Source organism: Podarcis liolepis (assembly GCF_965112155.1).
Source record: "Podarcis liolepis genome assembly, chromosome: 10".
Lineage (NCBI taxonomy): Eukaryota > Metazoa > Chordata > Lepidosauria > Squamata > Lacertidae > Podarcis > Podarcis liolepis.
The window spans coordinates 20,308,048-20,324,904 of NC_139562.1; the positions used below are offsets into that span (position 1 = coordinate 20,308,048).

Below are 16,857 nucleotides of genomic sequence, written 5' to 3' on the forward strand. Positions count from 1 at the left end.
GCATTAAATCTGAAAGGTTTACTCTGACAGGACTCTGCTGTTCCCTCATGCACCACACAAGGATGGCAGAGATCTATTTATTTATTTTAAGGTTGCCCCTGAACATATACCACAGTACAAGGTTCCAGAACATAGGCCTCTTGTTGCCTTGGTAACGGAGATGTCATTACAACAAAGTAGGCCGGCATTTCCTTCCTTGCCAGTTGGGTGCATTGACACCTGACGGAATACAAGTTAAAGTAGCTTTAAGGTAAGAAGAGTTGATACACTTCACAATGTTTGCCACTGTTTCCACTAGGGTTGCCAACTTCTTTTATCTGCCCCGTGCCTGAGCATTTAATAGGAGTCTGGCACACAGAAATGTAGCCAGTGAGCCTTTTTCTGGCATGGAGGAAAAGTGAGAGGAAAAGCTAAGTCTGCACATTTTTGTACTTGCTTAAAACGGAGACAACAAGAGTACAATGCTCTGATAAGGGAGGGGGAAATGACATACAGTGGTACCTTGGGTTAAGTACTCAATTCGTTCCAGGGGTCCGTTTTTAACTTGAAACTGTTCTTAACCTGAAGCACAACTTTAGCTAATGGGGCCTCCTGCTGCCGCCACACCGCCGGAGCACGATTTCTGTTCTCATCATGAAGCAAAGTTCTTAACCCGAGGTACTATTTCTGGGTTAGCGGAGTCTGTAACCTGAAGCGTATGTAACCCGAGGTACTACTGTAATATGAAAATACTGTAGCTGGAAATCTCTCAGCCTTGCTCTCATCAAAGGGAACGGAGCTAAGTTTTGGAGTCTAGATCAAGGAGGCCTTTCAGGCGAACCTACCGGGCTTGTACGCCTCATAACACCTGAAACATGGATGACCCACCTGAGTAACATCCATGGCAGTGAAATGAACTTATTCACCTATACACCAGAAAACTCTGATCCTCCCTGGCTGGCTACCTGTCTCCACTACAGAGATTGGAGAACTTATTATGTCGCTGCGTCCTGGGAAAGCACCAGGTGGAAGATATGATCCCTCCTGAGATATTCTCCTCTGATGTAAATTGGTGGGCCCCAATTTTGGCCAAACGTTTTACTCACATAAACATGACTGGTGACATCCCTTCAGGGTGGCACACCAGCATAGTTGTACCAATCCCCCCCCCAAAATGCGACCTATTAGATCCCCGTAACTATAGACTCATAAGTCTCCCAGATGTGGCTTCCAAATTATACTCACAATATCTATTAAATAAAATTCTGGACTGGGACAGCAAACAAGCCATCATCCATGAAGAACAAGCAGGATTTAATAAGGGCCGCTGCACTACAGACCAAGTTTTTGTTTTGTACCACCTAATCCGTAAATTCACCAATGAATTTACTAGAAGCAATGCAGCTAGTAAGCCTGATCTTTATTAAAGGAAATAAACCGTTGCAACAAGGTTCCCACTCACCACACGCAGGAGGGAGAACCCCAAACAATGCTGTTCAAGCCCCTATATACAGTGGACTTTTGAAATTGCCCACCCTGTAGCCCAAGACTGTTGCAGGTAACACACCCGCATTCCTGGGTCCCACTAATCAGACACACAGGAGCTGAGAGGAGAGAATCCAAAGTTCCTTTATTTTGCTGCACAGCAAAGTGTTCCAGCTGAGATCACTCTCAAAAGTCTGTTCCCTGGGGTGTCACCTTTAGGAGTCTTTTATAAATTTCAGAAACAATGGAAAACCTATTGTTATAGGAAAATCCTTGGGCTCACTTGGATTACCAAACAAAGACACCAGCCAGGAATATAGGGGCAAAATAGCAGCCTGTAGGCCTGGTCTTAATTTTAAAGGACTGTTACAAGAGGACTTCCACCCACCACATGGGAGAAGCACAGAACAAAGGACTGCTCCCACTTTCATAAATTTTACAAAGATACCCACAACACCCCTAAAATTACATCATGCATACATCACAAATGCACCACAAACTGAGCATCGGGTTTGTCCCCATCCTTCCCTTGACCTCCACCTCACACCCATCAAGCAAGACAAAATAAATATTGCGGGCACACGCGCTAAACCCTGTCTGTGGTGCCTACCCCTTTTCCCAAATGATAACACAAGAGACCAGAGTATGGGTTCAAAGTGGCCACAACTTTATTGAATTTTAGAAGTGGGAAACTTGGCACAGGCCTTGGCAGGTAACCCTCTCAGCCCGCCTGGCTGAGGATATGCAGGCAGTTGAGCCCCAGTGGGAGGGGACTGCAAAGCGCAAACTTACACAGCATGCCCTTCCACTAACCTCGTCCAGGGAGTTTGACCTACCTGCCGCCGCTCTATGGCCAGGGACTCCCGGTTTTGCCCTTTAACGGGCCCTGCAAGCGCCGCCGCATGGAGAGGGAGCATGAATGCATCCCCCCCAACTTGATGTTAGACTAAAGGCTACCTTGCCAAGGCCTAAAACCACCACTCGAGGCCCTAAGGGGCCTTGCCGCCAAGTCCCACAACCGAGGACCAATCAAACCCCGCAATCTATCCGGTTCCCAAGGGCTTGTCGCAAGTCGCGGAGCCAGAGGTCATTGCCCAGCGGGGTCAGGTGCACCCCGTCCCCCCGGAATAGGTCAACTCTATCTGATGTGATGGTGGGATGTGGGATAGAGAACCCACCAATTTGGCGCATGGCCCTGTTAATTTTACTCACCGCGTAATTGAGGCGAGAGGGATTGGAAGCCCCCCTCCAGTGAAGACGGGGTAGGAGATTGGACCAGCCGATGGTCATTGACGGGTACAAGACATGCAGGCTTTTTAGATCTGCCCTTTTTGCTCCAATAGATCGTTCTCCCCTGCATGTATAATCAAGACCCTCGGAGGGCCATGGGTCGCTGCAGCACTAAGCAGCATGGGCATCAAGCTCCGCCAACGCATGCCCCGCTGGGCCATCCAATAAAAGTATACCTTGGGGTGGATGTTAAGGTTATGGCTACGATTTTGAGACCGTGCATAATCCGCTGCCCAATGGACAATGCTGTGGCCTATCACCCAGATCTTCATGGTGGGCAAACCTGTAAGACAATTAAATTGCAAGTGATAAGGAGGAGGAGCCGGGACGAATGTAACTTTTGTAGGCTGTCGAGCGCCAGCGCCCCAGTCTCTTGATGTGTGCGGGGTCCCAACCCTGTATCGCCGCTGAAGTAGCAGCCCTGATACGGAATGAGTGCCCGGAATATTCCTGGGGACTAACACCGCAAGCAGATAAGGCTTTGCGTAAAACCGCTGTGAATTGTGATCGCGTCAACGGGCGCGTGTTTGAGTGAATGAAGAAAGGGCCCTTGCACTGGGGCCGGACCCTGAAGAAGCGGCGTGTGTCGCGATATGGGCAGGGGCCCGCCTGTTCCGTTGGGGACAGCGCGAGTGTGACCCCTTTGTGCAACTGGTCAGTTTTTGACGACTGAATCTTAACATTCAACGTATGCCCAGAGAACTTGATGTCGTTGTCTGCCAACCCTGATTGCAGGGGCCTAGCCAAACACTCCCCAATGCGCATGGCACCAAAAAAGGCTAGGGAAAATGCTGCCCGAAAGAGACGCGTTTCGAAATTAGACCAGCAGATCTCTGGTAGTTTTTTCCAAATTAGATAAAGTATGTCTATGGTGATAGGCTTCCTGCCATCCTGTCGTGGGGGAATGACACGCCGCCACCCACCCAGCCACTTCTTGACATGGAAGCTGTCACAGGGGTCTGGCCAGTGACAGAATTTACAAAAGAAAGAAATAGCTGCCCTGTAAAGCATTAAAGTTTTTATGGCAAGGCCCTTGCACTTTAGGAGCACCAAGAACTGAAGCACCTCCTCCTCAGATGCGTGCCATGTTGCAGAGCCACGAAAGCGCCCAAAGGCATCCCAGGCCCTGGAATAAGAACGTCTAGTGGAGGCTGCTATTGCTGCCAATACTCCCTGGTTTACTTCTCGCTTCCAAGAGCTGCAAAAGAGGCTTGAGCCCCGGAGTCAGCCTCTTTTCTTTGGCCTTAGGCCCACCCCCGGCCCGGCCGTCCATTGTCCTCCCTGGCCGAGGGCGGGTCAAAGGCCAGCTCAGGCAGGTGGGTGGCCCAGGTGAGCCTCGCTTGGTGCCGCAAACCCCGCCCACCTGTGGGGAAGGGAGGGCGGATATTTACAAGTTCCTGGTTTCCCAGGCCAAGTTAATCACACCTCTTTGTCCCAACCAATAACCTAATCCATTCCTGGATGGTTTGCCATTGTCCATGGGATGACTGCCTGTCTGACACCCATTGCCAGGAAGCCAGTGATTACCTTTAGCGCAAGGGGCTGCTATGTACAGACTCCCCCCTTCCTAAGCCATTCCTTTCCTGAACAGAACAAAGTTGGAATGGTGCAAATCCATACGGGAGCGATTTTATATGACTTTCTAAAGTTTTCCCAGTGAACCAGTAGGTAGATACATTTATCAGTGAATTGTTACATTTGGTAATGTGCAGCAGAGGCCCTTTGGATAGAGATAGGAAAAACTGTGGTTAAGTGTTTTGTGGCGACATTTGCCGAAGTGATTGTGTTGATTTTGGTCACGGGTTGGCAAGGTTTACCTCGCCTGGGCCAGTTCACTCCTGCAGAGATCAATCCATGGGCACAGACACAATTTTCAGCACCACGGGAGCAAGTCCCCGCTCCGTGCTGCACCAGTTTAGTGCAGCGCACAGGGACTCGCCAAGTGGGCAGCTTGGTTCGCCGACCCCTGATTTTGGTAGTCAGGGTGTGTATGTATGGTATCTGCTGCAGGGGCAACACCCCCCCCCAACCTTTACATAAACTACAATATAAAACCAATCACAAATCCCCAAATCCCTCATTGCTTTATTTGGAAGCGAAGCAAGCACCCTGATACTGTTCAAAACTTATACTTGTGTGGCTGTGGCTGTGACTGTGACTCTTCAATTCTGCTGACATCTCATTTAACTTGTTTACTTCAGCTTATTTACTGCGCCTCCGCATCCCATAGCCTTAATACTGCTCTTTGCTAATACAGTATTGTAGACATTGACAATGGCCCATTGGCAATTGGAAACTCCTTAGCAGAAAATGTGTCTGCTTTAAAATGCTATGCATGCACTTTCTCACTTTTACACTTTTGACCTCATGCTTGCAGGAGCCTTGCCAACAAGACTGTCTGTGGTATATTTGTAGATAATCTCGTCAACCGGATGTTCGTATCTTTAGCATTACATGTGGGAGATGAAAGCTGCTTGCGCTTTAATATTACAAGTATATAGGGGGGCATGCTGGCTCTATTACCTTTACCTGACACCCACTACCACAAAACCACCCCCCAAAACATTATACCTATATCACAGAAGGAGGTGGTCTCCAGCAGAAATTTGAGTGTGTTGCTTCTCTCCTGTCTGCCAGGATACCTGATAATGCCTTACTTGATTGCATTTTCTGGGAAGCCTGACCATTCCTTCAAGATGGTAAATACTTAGTTCCTGAATCTTTTACGCATATTGATAGTGTGCTCAGCTTAACAGATACTTGCCAGACTGTATTTGAAAATAGAGGTATAAGCCCCTACAGTCAAAAGACAATTGGAAAGCTTTTCCCATTTCCTTCCTCCTTGCAGTGAAATATTTGAGGTCAATTTGGGAGAGTCAAAATGGCTTCAGGATAGTTCTCCTGTACTATTTAAGACGTGGTTTATATACTTCTGTATGTGTTGGCCTTGTACATTTATGAACATTTATTTTATATTTGAGAGCTTAGAATTTTTATAACAATTGTAAAAGTCTTTGGCTATATACTATAAAATTGACTGACTATGTATGTTAGGGAGGCGTGGGAGGAAATGGGCATGCTCTGTTTTGAGTGTAGTCTGCTCAGTCTTTTTGGAGAGAAATGAATACTGAGCCACTATTGCTATAGCAATAAAGACTTGAACCTTTCCACTCATTGAGTTGGTGAGGAGTTGCTACTCTTCTAGACAGCCAGAGTCTGCACAGCCAGAATTATATATCCAGTGCTTTTTTTAAATAGAAAAATAGGTACTGGTACTGGTACTCACCATTAAGTTGTTACAGTGTGCGTCACACTTTTTAGCTACACAAAAAAAAGAGGTGCCAGTGAAGCCTTATTTAATTGGGGATCCAAGGGGCCGGAGCCCATTCGCCCGCAATCCCCGTGACCCGGAGGAGACAAAGGCACCAGGAACACGTCTTCGGAGAAAAGAGTTTATTGAGTTCTGCGCAGAGGCAGCCAGCGGAATAGTTTCCAAAGACTGGCGGCCCTTATACTGTGTCCAGCAAGCATTCTTATACCTGGGGGCATACATTTGTCTCCCCAATCAGCTGGCAAGATTACAACTTATTATCTTATATGGCATATGGCTAGCTAAGCTCCCCTCCCTCCCTTCTATGTGTTTTCTCTACCTTGCATTTCTGCATTTCTGCATCTCTGAAGCAGGAAGCAGGAAGCAGCTTCTGGCCTACATAGCTGAAGCAATTGCGGTCTGACCACAGCTGCTGCTAGCTGCTTAACCACACCTGCAGCAGTTAGCTTGGGTCCTGATATTATTGAGATTAACCCTTCCCTCTCCCTTCACCAGTACTATGTACCCTTGAGTACCCCTCCCCCCCCCCGGAAAGAGCATTGTATATAGCAGTCCATTTAAGAATTTGCATTTGAGCTTATTTCCCCTCCTCCCTTCCATTCCTTTTTCCTTGTGTGTCATGGCTTTATGTAAACTGCTATGGGACCCCTTTTTTAAACTTAAGAGCTGTGTATAAATGCCTTCAATAAACAAACCACAAGCATTTGCAAAAACAATATTTGACCCTACCAAGCCTAGTGCTTGTCAAATTGTGCTGCATTTGACTTTATTATTTCATTTTTATTCCACCCTTTCCCCAAGGAGCATAAGGTTCTTTCCCCTCCCTATCTTTCTATGCACAATCAACCTGCAAGGTAGGTTTGACTGAGGAATAGTGACTGGCCCAAGGTGGGGATTTGAACCCATGTCATCCTGGTTCTAGTACAGCTTGCTTATCCACTAATTACAGCTGTGGGAAACCTCATGTCAGAGGTTAAATGTGGCCCTCCAAGCCTTTATCTCTGGCCCTTGGGACTCTGCCCAGGCTGCACCCCTCACAAACCTTGTTTGACAGTCTTCTTGGGTGTCCTTGGGCTCTGATATGCCTCTGGGCTGCTTGGGTGGTGACAGAAAGGTATGTATGTGTGTACAAACTAGCCAGCCCACTCTACAAAGATATCATTTCCATTTGTCGCTGTGTCCAGCACTAGCATGTGTCCCCCATAAAATGGTCCAGAAGAGAATGCAACCTTTGAACTGAAAAAGTTCCCCCCCATACTGGTGTAGCACAAAGAATCCTTTGTAACATTTGCATTGTATTTGCATTGTTGAACTATTACAGAAAGAGAAGAGGAGAAAAGGAAAGACTGGGGTTGTCAGTTTTTTAAACACTGGCTCCACTTTTCTGCCTTTAACTGCAGAATGGGACGCTGAGATTGAATAGGCAAAGATTATCTCCATGCCAAGAGAAGCTTCACCTGTTGAGCTTCTGTATGCCAGGCTGCAGTTAAATATACAGGGCAAGGATAGTTTAAAAAGCAAAACAAAAAAAATACTAGCAGAAAAGGCTTGACTCACAAACGCAGGAGGAACGACAGACACAATCTGAAAGCGTTCTCAGAAGCTGTTAACACAGGGAAATTGAAGCGGCGGCTCTCTTAAGGCGTTATTGGACTCCAATTCCCATCAGCCCCTACCACCACGGCCACAGATGAGGCTTGATGGGAGTTGTAGTCCAGAATGTTCCACGTTCCTGATGCAGCAGCTAAACAAAGCAATAACACTTCCGGTTGTTAATCGAACGCGAGGGGCAGCCCATGCGGGTAGAGGAATAGGACGAGGCACCATAGAGGTTTCGGTGACGGAGCGGTTCCGGGATTCCCGCTGTGCTCCACCCCGCGGGTGAGGGTGTTCAAATGGAATCCGGAAATGAGGATTGTTATTATCACGCTTTCTTCTTCTTCTTCGATTCCTCTGGCCAAGGCGGAGGGTAGCGTAGCTGCGGGTGCAACAGGGAAAGGCTTTAGCAAAAGCGGGAGGCGCTTTGTTTCTGTGAGTGCAAATTGTTGTTGAACGCAAGAGATTTTGCAAACAAAAGCCACTCTCAAGCGGCCCCCCGTTTCTCTGAAGGCGGGTTACATGCTCGGATTTGCTCAGTGCATAGTCGTGGATACCTTATTTCCTACTGGAATTGTCAGAGGGGAAAATAATCATTGGGAGCGATACCTGCTTCTGTTGTAAATAAAAATATGCCCTTTTCCCTTATGGGGTATCCAAGAGCCCATATAGAGTCCTTACATAGGTTCCCTATTGGTAGGAGAAAATAACAGAGGCCAACCAGAGAATATTGAGAAGCAAAGCAGCTAGTAAGCTTGATCTTTATTGATCTGTTGCAACAGGGTGCTCCCCTCACACGCAGGACAGGAGGAGGACCCACAAAAATGCTGTGCAATGGCTTATAAAGACTTTTGAAATTCCCATCCTCTAGATCAAGACCACCCCCAGAAACATTATGCATACATCACAGAAATTTAAATGTTGTTTTTCTCCTGTCACAGTTTATCTCCTGTCTGGCAAGTTACTTGATTGGATTGCCTGGGGAGCCTGGCCAGTCTTTTGTAGTGGTAAAATACTTATTTCCTGGGCCAGGTCACAGGCTCACACCTTATTCAAACAGACATATCCTTGAGACAGGATTTGTGAGGAAAGAGACAATGGGGAGGCTTTTCCTGTTTAACCTTGCAGAGAAAGGATTTGGTCAGTTTAGGAATCAAAATGGTTCCAGGTTGGTCTTCCTGTGTTGATCTATGTATGTGCAGTTATGAACATTACCATATATCTAAGACCATAAAATTCCTATCACACTTCCCAGTGGAATTAACAGGTTTGTTGTATCTTGCGTTAGACCCCTACAAATGAGTGAACCTAAGTTTTCATGTACATAAATTTCAATGGGTCTACTCTGAGTAGCTTAAGGTTGCCTACAGCCCTAGGTTTCTCTGCTACCAGGTTGTAAACCATTATATATAAGCAGAAGCCATTTTCTTAAGCTAGGAGTTAACAAAACAAACGAAAGCTTCTTGATAAAGTATCATATTTGATATCCCCCTGGTGTTCACGTTTGACATTCTAGAGTAGATTTTCACGGAAAAAACCGCTGAAAGAATTCATGATACGACGAGACAAAAATGCAGTTCATTCAAAATTGAATGTAATTAGACTTACCCTAACACAGTTTCCAGAGATATTGCCAAATTATGAGACGATGCTATGCATGTTTGCTCAGAAGCAAGCCTCACTCTGTTCAGTGGAGTTTACTCAGTAGTAAATGTGTTTAACCTTAGTTTGTTCCTAACAAAAAGACAAAGACTCCTGTAGCACAAAAGTTAATAACGACATAAGCTCTCATGGAGTATGTTAAAGGAAGGTGCAGCTGTTGAATTTCTGCCTGTCCAACAACAGGGAGAGCTGCAGTTGGGAACCCTTAAAGCTCTGGCTCTAGGATATGGTCTTAAAAAGACATATGAAGCCACTCTTTTGCTGAAGGAACATGGAGCTGGGCATTGCCTGAATGGGGTGTGTGTGTTTGTGAGTATGCTTTCTGTGGCTCCGTGGAGGAAAAGGGACAGGATGTACATGTAATAAAATAAACACGTCCAAGCTTAAACAAGGGTATCAAAAGAAAACCTTGTGATTGGTCTCCCATGAGTCCTGTGGAATCCGTTGCTCTTTAAGCAGGTTACCGTATGTGGTCTCTGTTTCTGCCCCCCTCGCTTCTGAACTCTCTTTTTCAGACGACAACAACAGGAAGTTTCCACCCCCAAAGTCTGTCAGGTTAACAGTGTAATTTCCTCTAAGAGCAGCTGTCAGCTAAATAGCCCATGTTGCTTGCAAGCACAGTATGACTGAGAAGCAATCTTGTGCCAAGAGGGCCTCTCGGACCCCTACACTAGAAAGGATCCTGGGAAATGTAGTTTGTTAAGGGTGTTGAGAGTTGTTAGGAGACCCATGTTTTCCACAGAGCTGCAGTTCTCAGAATGGTTTAACAGCAAATACCTCTTGCCAGGGAGCTCTGGGAATTGTAGCTCTGTGAGGGAAACGGTTCTCGCAACAATTCTCATCACCCTTAACAAACTGCTCTTCCCATGGGGAAGCCATGACTTGAAAGTGGTGTGATACTGCTATAAACATATAGTGCAGAAAGGGCCCAAGATAGGTGGAAGTTATGGTTATTTATAGAGGTATAAAACTGAGAAGGGGTGACATGTGACTGGAGAAATGGAAATATAATAGTTGGGAAGGAGCGAGCCAAGTATTTATTGTATAGGGCATACAAACTATTGCAGAATAAGGAAGAAGCTCAGTGGTAGAGCACATGGTTTGCATACATAATATTTCCAAGATCCAGTCTTTGGCATCTCCTGTTAAAAGGATCTCCCATGAGCTGCCACCAGCCAGAATAAGCAAGACTGGCTGGACAATAGTCTTAATATAAGGCAGAGTTATACATTTCTAGAATAATTCAAAGAGGGTTCCTAATGCAAAATACTTAAAGTAATAATAATAGTAACCATAGAAATCTCTGGACATGAGTAACTTTGGTCCATTAATTTCAGTGGGTCTACTCTTGAGTAGAACTTAGCTGGATACAGCCCTAATATATGGGTTCTGTCATCCTTAGTATTAATTGATACACTCAACTAATGGCATATATACAGTGGAAATATCTGTTCTTTTGTTTTTTTAGGAATGACTTCCCACTGAGTCTGAAAGCTATAGCTGATGAGTTTTTCTTGACACTTTCCACTCCAAGGAAGCATTCCTGATATGAACTTAAGCTGGGGAGGAGCTTGCTGAGAGCAGTAGAGGACATGATTTTCATAGGCTGGAGGCGGCTGATACGCTTATGCAGCAGACACATCTTCAGTACAAGTCTAAAGCAAAAGGATGGAAGCAGCTGTTCGCTTTGGAAGTGCTACCACCAGAAGACTTCAGGGAGTCTCCTGGATCCAGAGATGAGACTGTTTTTGGAGAAGAACACAGAAGTCATCAGCAGTGGGAACCTGACACCAGAAATAAGGTTAAGACTTCTGACTCCTCGCTGTCGATTTTGGCATGACAAGGCTGCCTTATGGCCATATGGGGACCCGTACTGGGCAATCTATTGGCCAGGAGGCCAAGGACTAGCCAGGTATAAAACACTTACCAGCCCTAGAAAGCACACATGCCACATGTTCACCCTGACTTAGGTTTACTAGTGTTATGGAAATAGGATTTGCTAACGCGGGTGGCACTGTGGTCTAAACCACAGAGCCTAGGGCTTGCCAATCAGAAGGTTGGCGGTTTGAATCTCCACGACGGAGTGAGCTCCTGTTGCTCGGTCCCAGCTCCTGCCAACCTAGCAGTTTGAACACACGCCAGAAGTGCAAGTAGATAAATAGGTACCGCTCCGACGGGACGGTAAACAGCGTTTCCGTGCGCTGCTTTGGTTTGCCAGAAGCGGCTTAGTCATGCTGGCCACATGACCCGGAAGCTGTCTGTGGACAAAAACAGGCTCCCTTGGGCCAGTAAAGCAAGAGGAGCGCTGCAACCACAGAGTCAGCCGCAACTGGACTTAATGGTCAGGGGTACCTTTACCTTTAAGTGGGAGGTCAATCAACCAGACAAGAATCAGCTACGAAACTCTTTATTCCTGAACAGGAAGGGTGTGCCCTGCACCTATTGGTCGCAGAGGCAGACCCCAAACACATATAACACATAGCCTTTTATGCATTGAAGTAAACAACTCCTAAAACATCATCAGCTGTATGTTAGTCTTTGAGTTAGTCTGCAGAATTGCCTTATCTGTTCAGACAGTTAGCTTTCTATAAATGTTTCATGTCTTCCATGGCTCTTTTATTGTGTTCTTAGTTGTTTTCCTTTTAACTTGCACCTTCTGCATTTCTCAATGCCCTTTTCCTTACATCCATCTTCTGCTTGATTTGCGACGTATGCATTCCTTATACCACTAGCTAATTCATTTTCAGTGCTAGGCTAATGCAATAGACTTTGCTACGAATGTGTTTTTTTTACTGTTCTTGTTTTTCAAAATATACTCAGATACCTTCTTGATAACCCTGAGGTTGTCAGAGAGAAAAGAGTCCTCGATCTTGGAAGCGGTTGTGGAGCAACAGCCATAGCAGCCATGATGAGCGGAGCCTCGCATGTTGTTGCCAACGACATTGATCCTGGTAAGATGCTCCATTGCACGTGCAGTGCAGTCAGTCTCAGGGCATTGGGAAGAAGGGAGGACCTATGCGGCTCCAGCATGTTCCAAGGTAACATGATAGACAAAGAAGCCTTTGAAAGAACTGAGCATGTCCCATAGCCATTGAGGCATCAATGCCATCAAGGCAGGGCTACTTGATAGTGAAACAGTCAACACAGCAGTGATGATCTTCCAGCTTTGTTAAAATGAGATACCCGTTTTGCAGAAGAGAAATGGTGTAGAACGGGTGTTAATTCACCCTCTCTTAAAGACATCCAGGATGAGCAGTTTCCCCTTGTCTGTCTGAAGGATAAAGAACCCTACACTGACATATGTCTTCATTTTGGCTGACTTCCCCAAAGTAGCTGGTGTTCTTTTATAACTCCTCAAGATAAAAGGTAAAAAAGGTAAGACTCCCCCCCCCCCCGGGTGGTTAAGTCCAGTCAAAAGCGACTATGGGGTTGCGATGCTCATCTTGCTTTCAAGCCGAGGGAGCCGGCGTTGGTCCACAGACAGCTTTCCGGGTCATGTGACCAGCATGACTAAGCCACTTCTGGCGCAACGGAACACCGTGACAGAAACCAGAATGCACATGTTTTTGTGTTTCTATACCTCCTAGATCAGGAAATCTGCTTGTTTTTCACTATTTGTTCCAACCACAGACTGTTTGGTTCTAACCACCACAACATCTGGCAAGTTATTTACTTTGTCTTCACTTCTTTTCCTTTACTTACTGGAAAATGTTGCCCTAGATTTAGAGAAGTCACATGACTCACTCATGCTAAGCTTGCCAACTTTGGTGGGGGGAGAAAACCAGTGTGGAAAAAGCAAAACACACAGTGTTCTTGCAAGGCAGAAAGCAAATGTAAAGAGAAACATATTAGTCTTTTTATATGAGCAAAGTCAGAGATTGGTTTGGGGCTGAGCCACAATTGAAGCCAAATCTCATAGTGTTATCTAGTGGTTGGAGGGCATAGAGCCCTCAATATGAACACACTTCAGGAAGTAGAAAATGATCTTCAATGGGTTGTAGATTCCACCCTGAACAACTAGATAAGATACTTACCAGACCATATTCAAAGGTCAACGAAAGTCAGCTGTTTTGGTCCATTCAAAACACTAAAGAGATTTGAACTTTACCCCAACCATCAGCCCCGACTTGGGGCCATTAACCATTAAACCTGCCTTACAGAGTGAATAACCAGCCTGTACCCAGTTTAGGATCCAATATAAGGAACCAATATAAGAAATACAACACAAATTTCACAATTGAAACCAAACAATACTACTATGGCTAATTGTCATCATAATCATCATTATTCCACATTTAAAATAACATAATTAAAGAGAATTCTCAAAACATTGTGCTTAAAACAACTAAAAAGCACAAAAACAAATCGTATGCAAAAAATTGAAATATATGAAAATGCATCATAATTACAATATATCATATTGCAATCTTACACAGAACACATACTTAAATTGTTTACTGCGCAAAACACTATTTCTGCTCTCTGTTGGGGACCCCTTCCTCTTTCACATACCACATTCTTATCCCATAGCTAATGAAACATCTGGCATTCTAATTCCACCCACACAGTTCGTAGTCCTTTGATTCCTGTCCAGCAGTTAGTGCCGAGCCACCCAGATGCTGCAGAAGCAGTGGGTGCTATTTATTCTCACATATTCCCTCAAGTAATAGAGCGCACACATTAGTATAGGTCTAGAACTTAAACATGTATCCTAACACCTAACCGTCTATTATCAACTATCCCACACAAGCTGAAGCCACTCTATATTGGTGATCAAGCTAGCTAATGGATGAGGGTCTTACCCAGAGTCAGGGATGTAGATGTTACTGTTCTCAGTGGCATGAACTCTGGTCTAATGGAGAAAGGCCTCCCTGCATAAGCGGTCCATGCCAACTTTGGTGTAGGGTTGGGTCAGTCAATACACTCAGTTATGTAAATGATGCGACTTGAGCAGCCTTCACCAATCTGGTACCCTCCAGATGTTTTGGACTACAACTCCCATCATTCCCAGACAGAGTACAAAATGTAAGGGAGGCACCAGGGACTTGAATGTGATCAGCCCATGAATTGTGTCCCTAGCAATACTCTGCCCACAGAGACTATAAGATAGCTTGTTAAAAACAATTCTGGCAAGGGAAGTATTGCCCAATAAAGGATCCGAAAGACTAGAAAGTTGTCCAGTCCAGGTGGTGTTACCAACTCAAAAATTTGGGCACTGATCTTGTCGTTTGTTTCCTTATTTCTCAGTTGCAGGAGCTGCCATGCTGCTGAACTGTGAACTGAACAACCTGAATCCTTTCCATGTTCTCACAGAGAACCTCATTGGTACAGAAGTAGACAACTGGGATCTTATTATCCTAGGGGACATGTTTTACAGTGAAGCTCTTGCAGACAGCCTTCATCAGTGGCTGAAAAACCACATCCAGACTCATAGGACTAAAGTGTTAATTGGAGACCCCGGCAGGCCCTATTTTGTGTGCCACAAAATTCAGAAGCAGCTTCTCAAAGTCAGTGAGTATGACCTCACCAAATCAACGCAGCAAGAGAACAATGGGTCCACCAGTACTGTGGTTTGGCACTACCAGCCTTGACTCTCCATGGACCTCAAGTGCAGAAATACTGGACTAAATGGCATGTCACTTGAACCACTAAAAGCCCCATTTTGTGGCAGTTCAAATTCTGACTGGTGCCAATACATACTATACTGCCTATATGCATTCTATCAGCATGCATACATTCTATATATTTTAATGACACAGCATGGTTTGTACCAGCTGAAGGTGGCATTTGTGCGGACTGGGACAGGTGTAATAAAAGAAAGCACTTTGCCTTATAATTCCCACTTTAATGGAAATTATGTGTGGATGCCAGTATGTGGCTGAGTTTTATTCTTTAGAAACATAAAAGAAAAAACTGTTTTCAATGAAGTCTTTTACTTGCAGAGGATGGGTGTATCAGTAGTTGCTGATGTTGATTAAAAATGTAAAATCGTATCTTCATTGTAAAAAATTGATAAACCACCTCTTTGTGGCAGCTCACATGGAGCTTTGGTTACATTGGAAATTGCAAACAGATGTACTATCTGCAAGTGGTATGTGTTGTGTCCCACAGGCCTAAATGCAGATCTTGGGTGAGTGGTTTACTGAGACCTCGAAAGACCCAGTTGCAGGGATTCCAAATGATCAGTTGTAAAGCTTTATTATAGAAAGACTTACAACACAATACAGAGATTCTTGCTGTTACAACTCGGGACAGATTCTGCATACATGGGGCAGGAGGTTTAAATTTTAATCTCCAGATTTAATCCTCAATCCATCTCCTACACTGTAGATTATCTAAGCGTCAATATACTTATTTTAACAAACATGCTGGAAGTGCTGTCAGCCACATTGTAGTCACTCTTTCAGTATTTACTTTTGTGAACACTTTTGAAGTGTTGGAAGGAGCAGATAGCGACCAGTTTCCAATATCAGTGACCCAATGTCCTTTAACAGAATGCATATCAACAACCAAATCTGCAACAGTGCGTGGAGAATTATAAGGCATGAAAAGACTGAAATGGTCTCTCAGATTGGGCAGCAATATCCAAGAGGCACTATTTAGTCATCACGTGACAAACTTGCATCAACATTTTATGAGCAAATCTCCAAATCTTGTTCATGTCTTCCAGCAAATTGTCACAGAACTCAGGCCCTATTTGATAACTTCTACAATTAATAAATACACACAATCAACACACCTTAGCTGGTTTGACAGTCAGTGCAAGGCAGCTAATACAAGTTCTAGCTAGGTCAGGCTTCCTCATCCTCGGCCCTCCAGATGTTTTTGGCCTACAACTCCCATGATCCCTAGTTAGCAGGACTAGTGGTCAGGGATGATGGGAACTGTAGTCTCAAAACATCTGGAGGGCCGAGGATGAGGAAGCCTGGGCTAGGGCAATTGAGGATTTGTGTACGAATCTGTAAGAAGAATCCATAGAAAATTTGATCAAATGTAGACTGAAATACAAGAGTCTGCTCGAAAACAGGAATGCTGAATATATGAAAACCTAGTGGCAGGAATAGGAGTAATGGACCAGAGGGTTATCAGTAACGGAATAACAGAAAGTTATCAGACCAAACTCTCGCCAGTTTGTTTAAGAAATGCCTTAATTGAGCTGCAGTTCCAAGTGATGCCCTCTGCAGTCTTGGGACTCAGCTAGATTTGTAAAGAAAAAACAATTTATATGTGTTGTATATGTGATATAACATTGTGCCACCAGATAGCACTATGTAGTGCTGTTTTTCTCTACCCATTTTCCCTGTTTAAATTTACAACTTGTGTAACTGAAACACTTCTTTGATGTGTCCTGATTCAGCCTTGAATGGACACTGCACAAGGTCCCATTCTCAGTCAGACTTTGTGGAAGACATCACTCATTATCTTCTAGTTGCCCCTTATATAGAGGTCACTTTCTGAAACCTTTGTTCTCACAAGCAAGCAGGTAGGCCCTGACAGAAATGATTCGGTTTCTT

General features: G+C 44.9%; 1 protein-coding gene across 4 annotated transcripts; it reads left to right on the forward strand.

Annotated features, from left to right (window-relative positions):
- The first annotated feature begins 134 nt into the window (after positions 1–134).
- On the forward strand, positions 135–15,179 carry ETFBKMT (electron transfer flavoprotein subunit beta lysine methyltransferase). 4 transcript variants are annotated; one of them, XM_083462089.1, is made up of 4 exons: positions 135–250; positions 10,812–11,144; positions 12,164–12,294; positions 14,591–15,179. In XM_083462089.1, the coding sequence occupies exons 2-4, from the start codon at positions 10,936–10,938 to the stop codon at positions 14,932–14,934; spliced, it is 684 nt and encodes a 227-aa protein (XP_083318215.1). In that variant the 5' UTR covers positions 135–250; positions 10,812–10,935; the 3' UTR covers positions 14,935–15,179. The 4 variants fall into 4 exon arrangements, with proteins under 4 accessions (XP_083318215.1, XP_083318212.1, XP_083318213.1 ...); XM_083462086.1 differs by having other exon boundaries at positions 136–250; positions 10,812–11,255; XM_083462087.1 differs by lacking the exon at positions 135–250 and adding an exon at positions 5,393–5,453 and having other exon boundaries at positions 10,812–11,255.
- The last annotated feature ends 1,678 nt before the right edge of the window (positions 15,180–16,857 follow it).

Coding starts and splice junctions, on each gene's coding strand:
- ETFBKMT (XM_083462086.1), top strand. CDS start 10,936: ATGATTTTCATAGGCTGGAGGCGGCTGATACGCTTATGCAGCAGACAC. Junction 11,256..12,163: donor GGAGGCCAAGGACTAGCCAG/GTATAAAACACT, acceptor AAATATACTCAG/ATACCTTCTTGATAACCCTG. Junction 12,295..14,590: donor TGCCAACGACATTGATCCTG/GTAAGATGCTCC, acceptor CTTATTTCTCAG/TTGCAGGAGCTGCCATGCTG.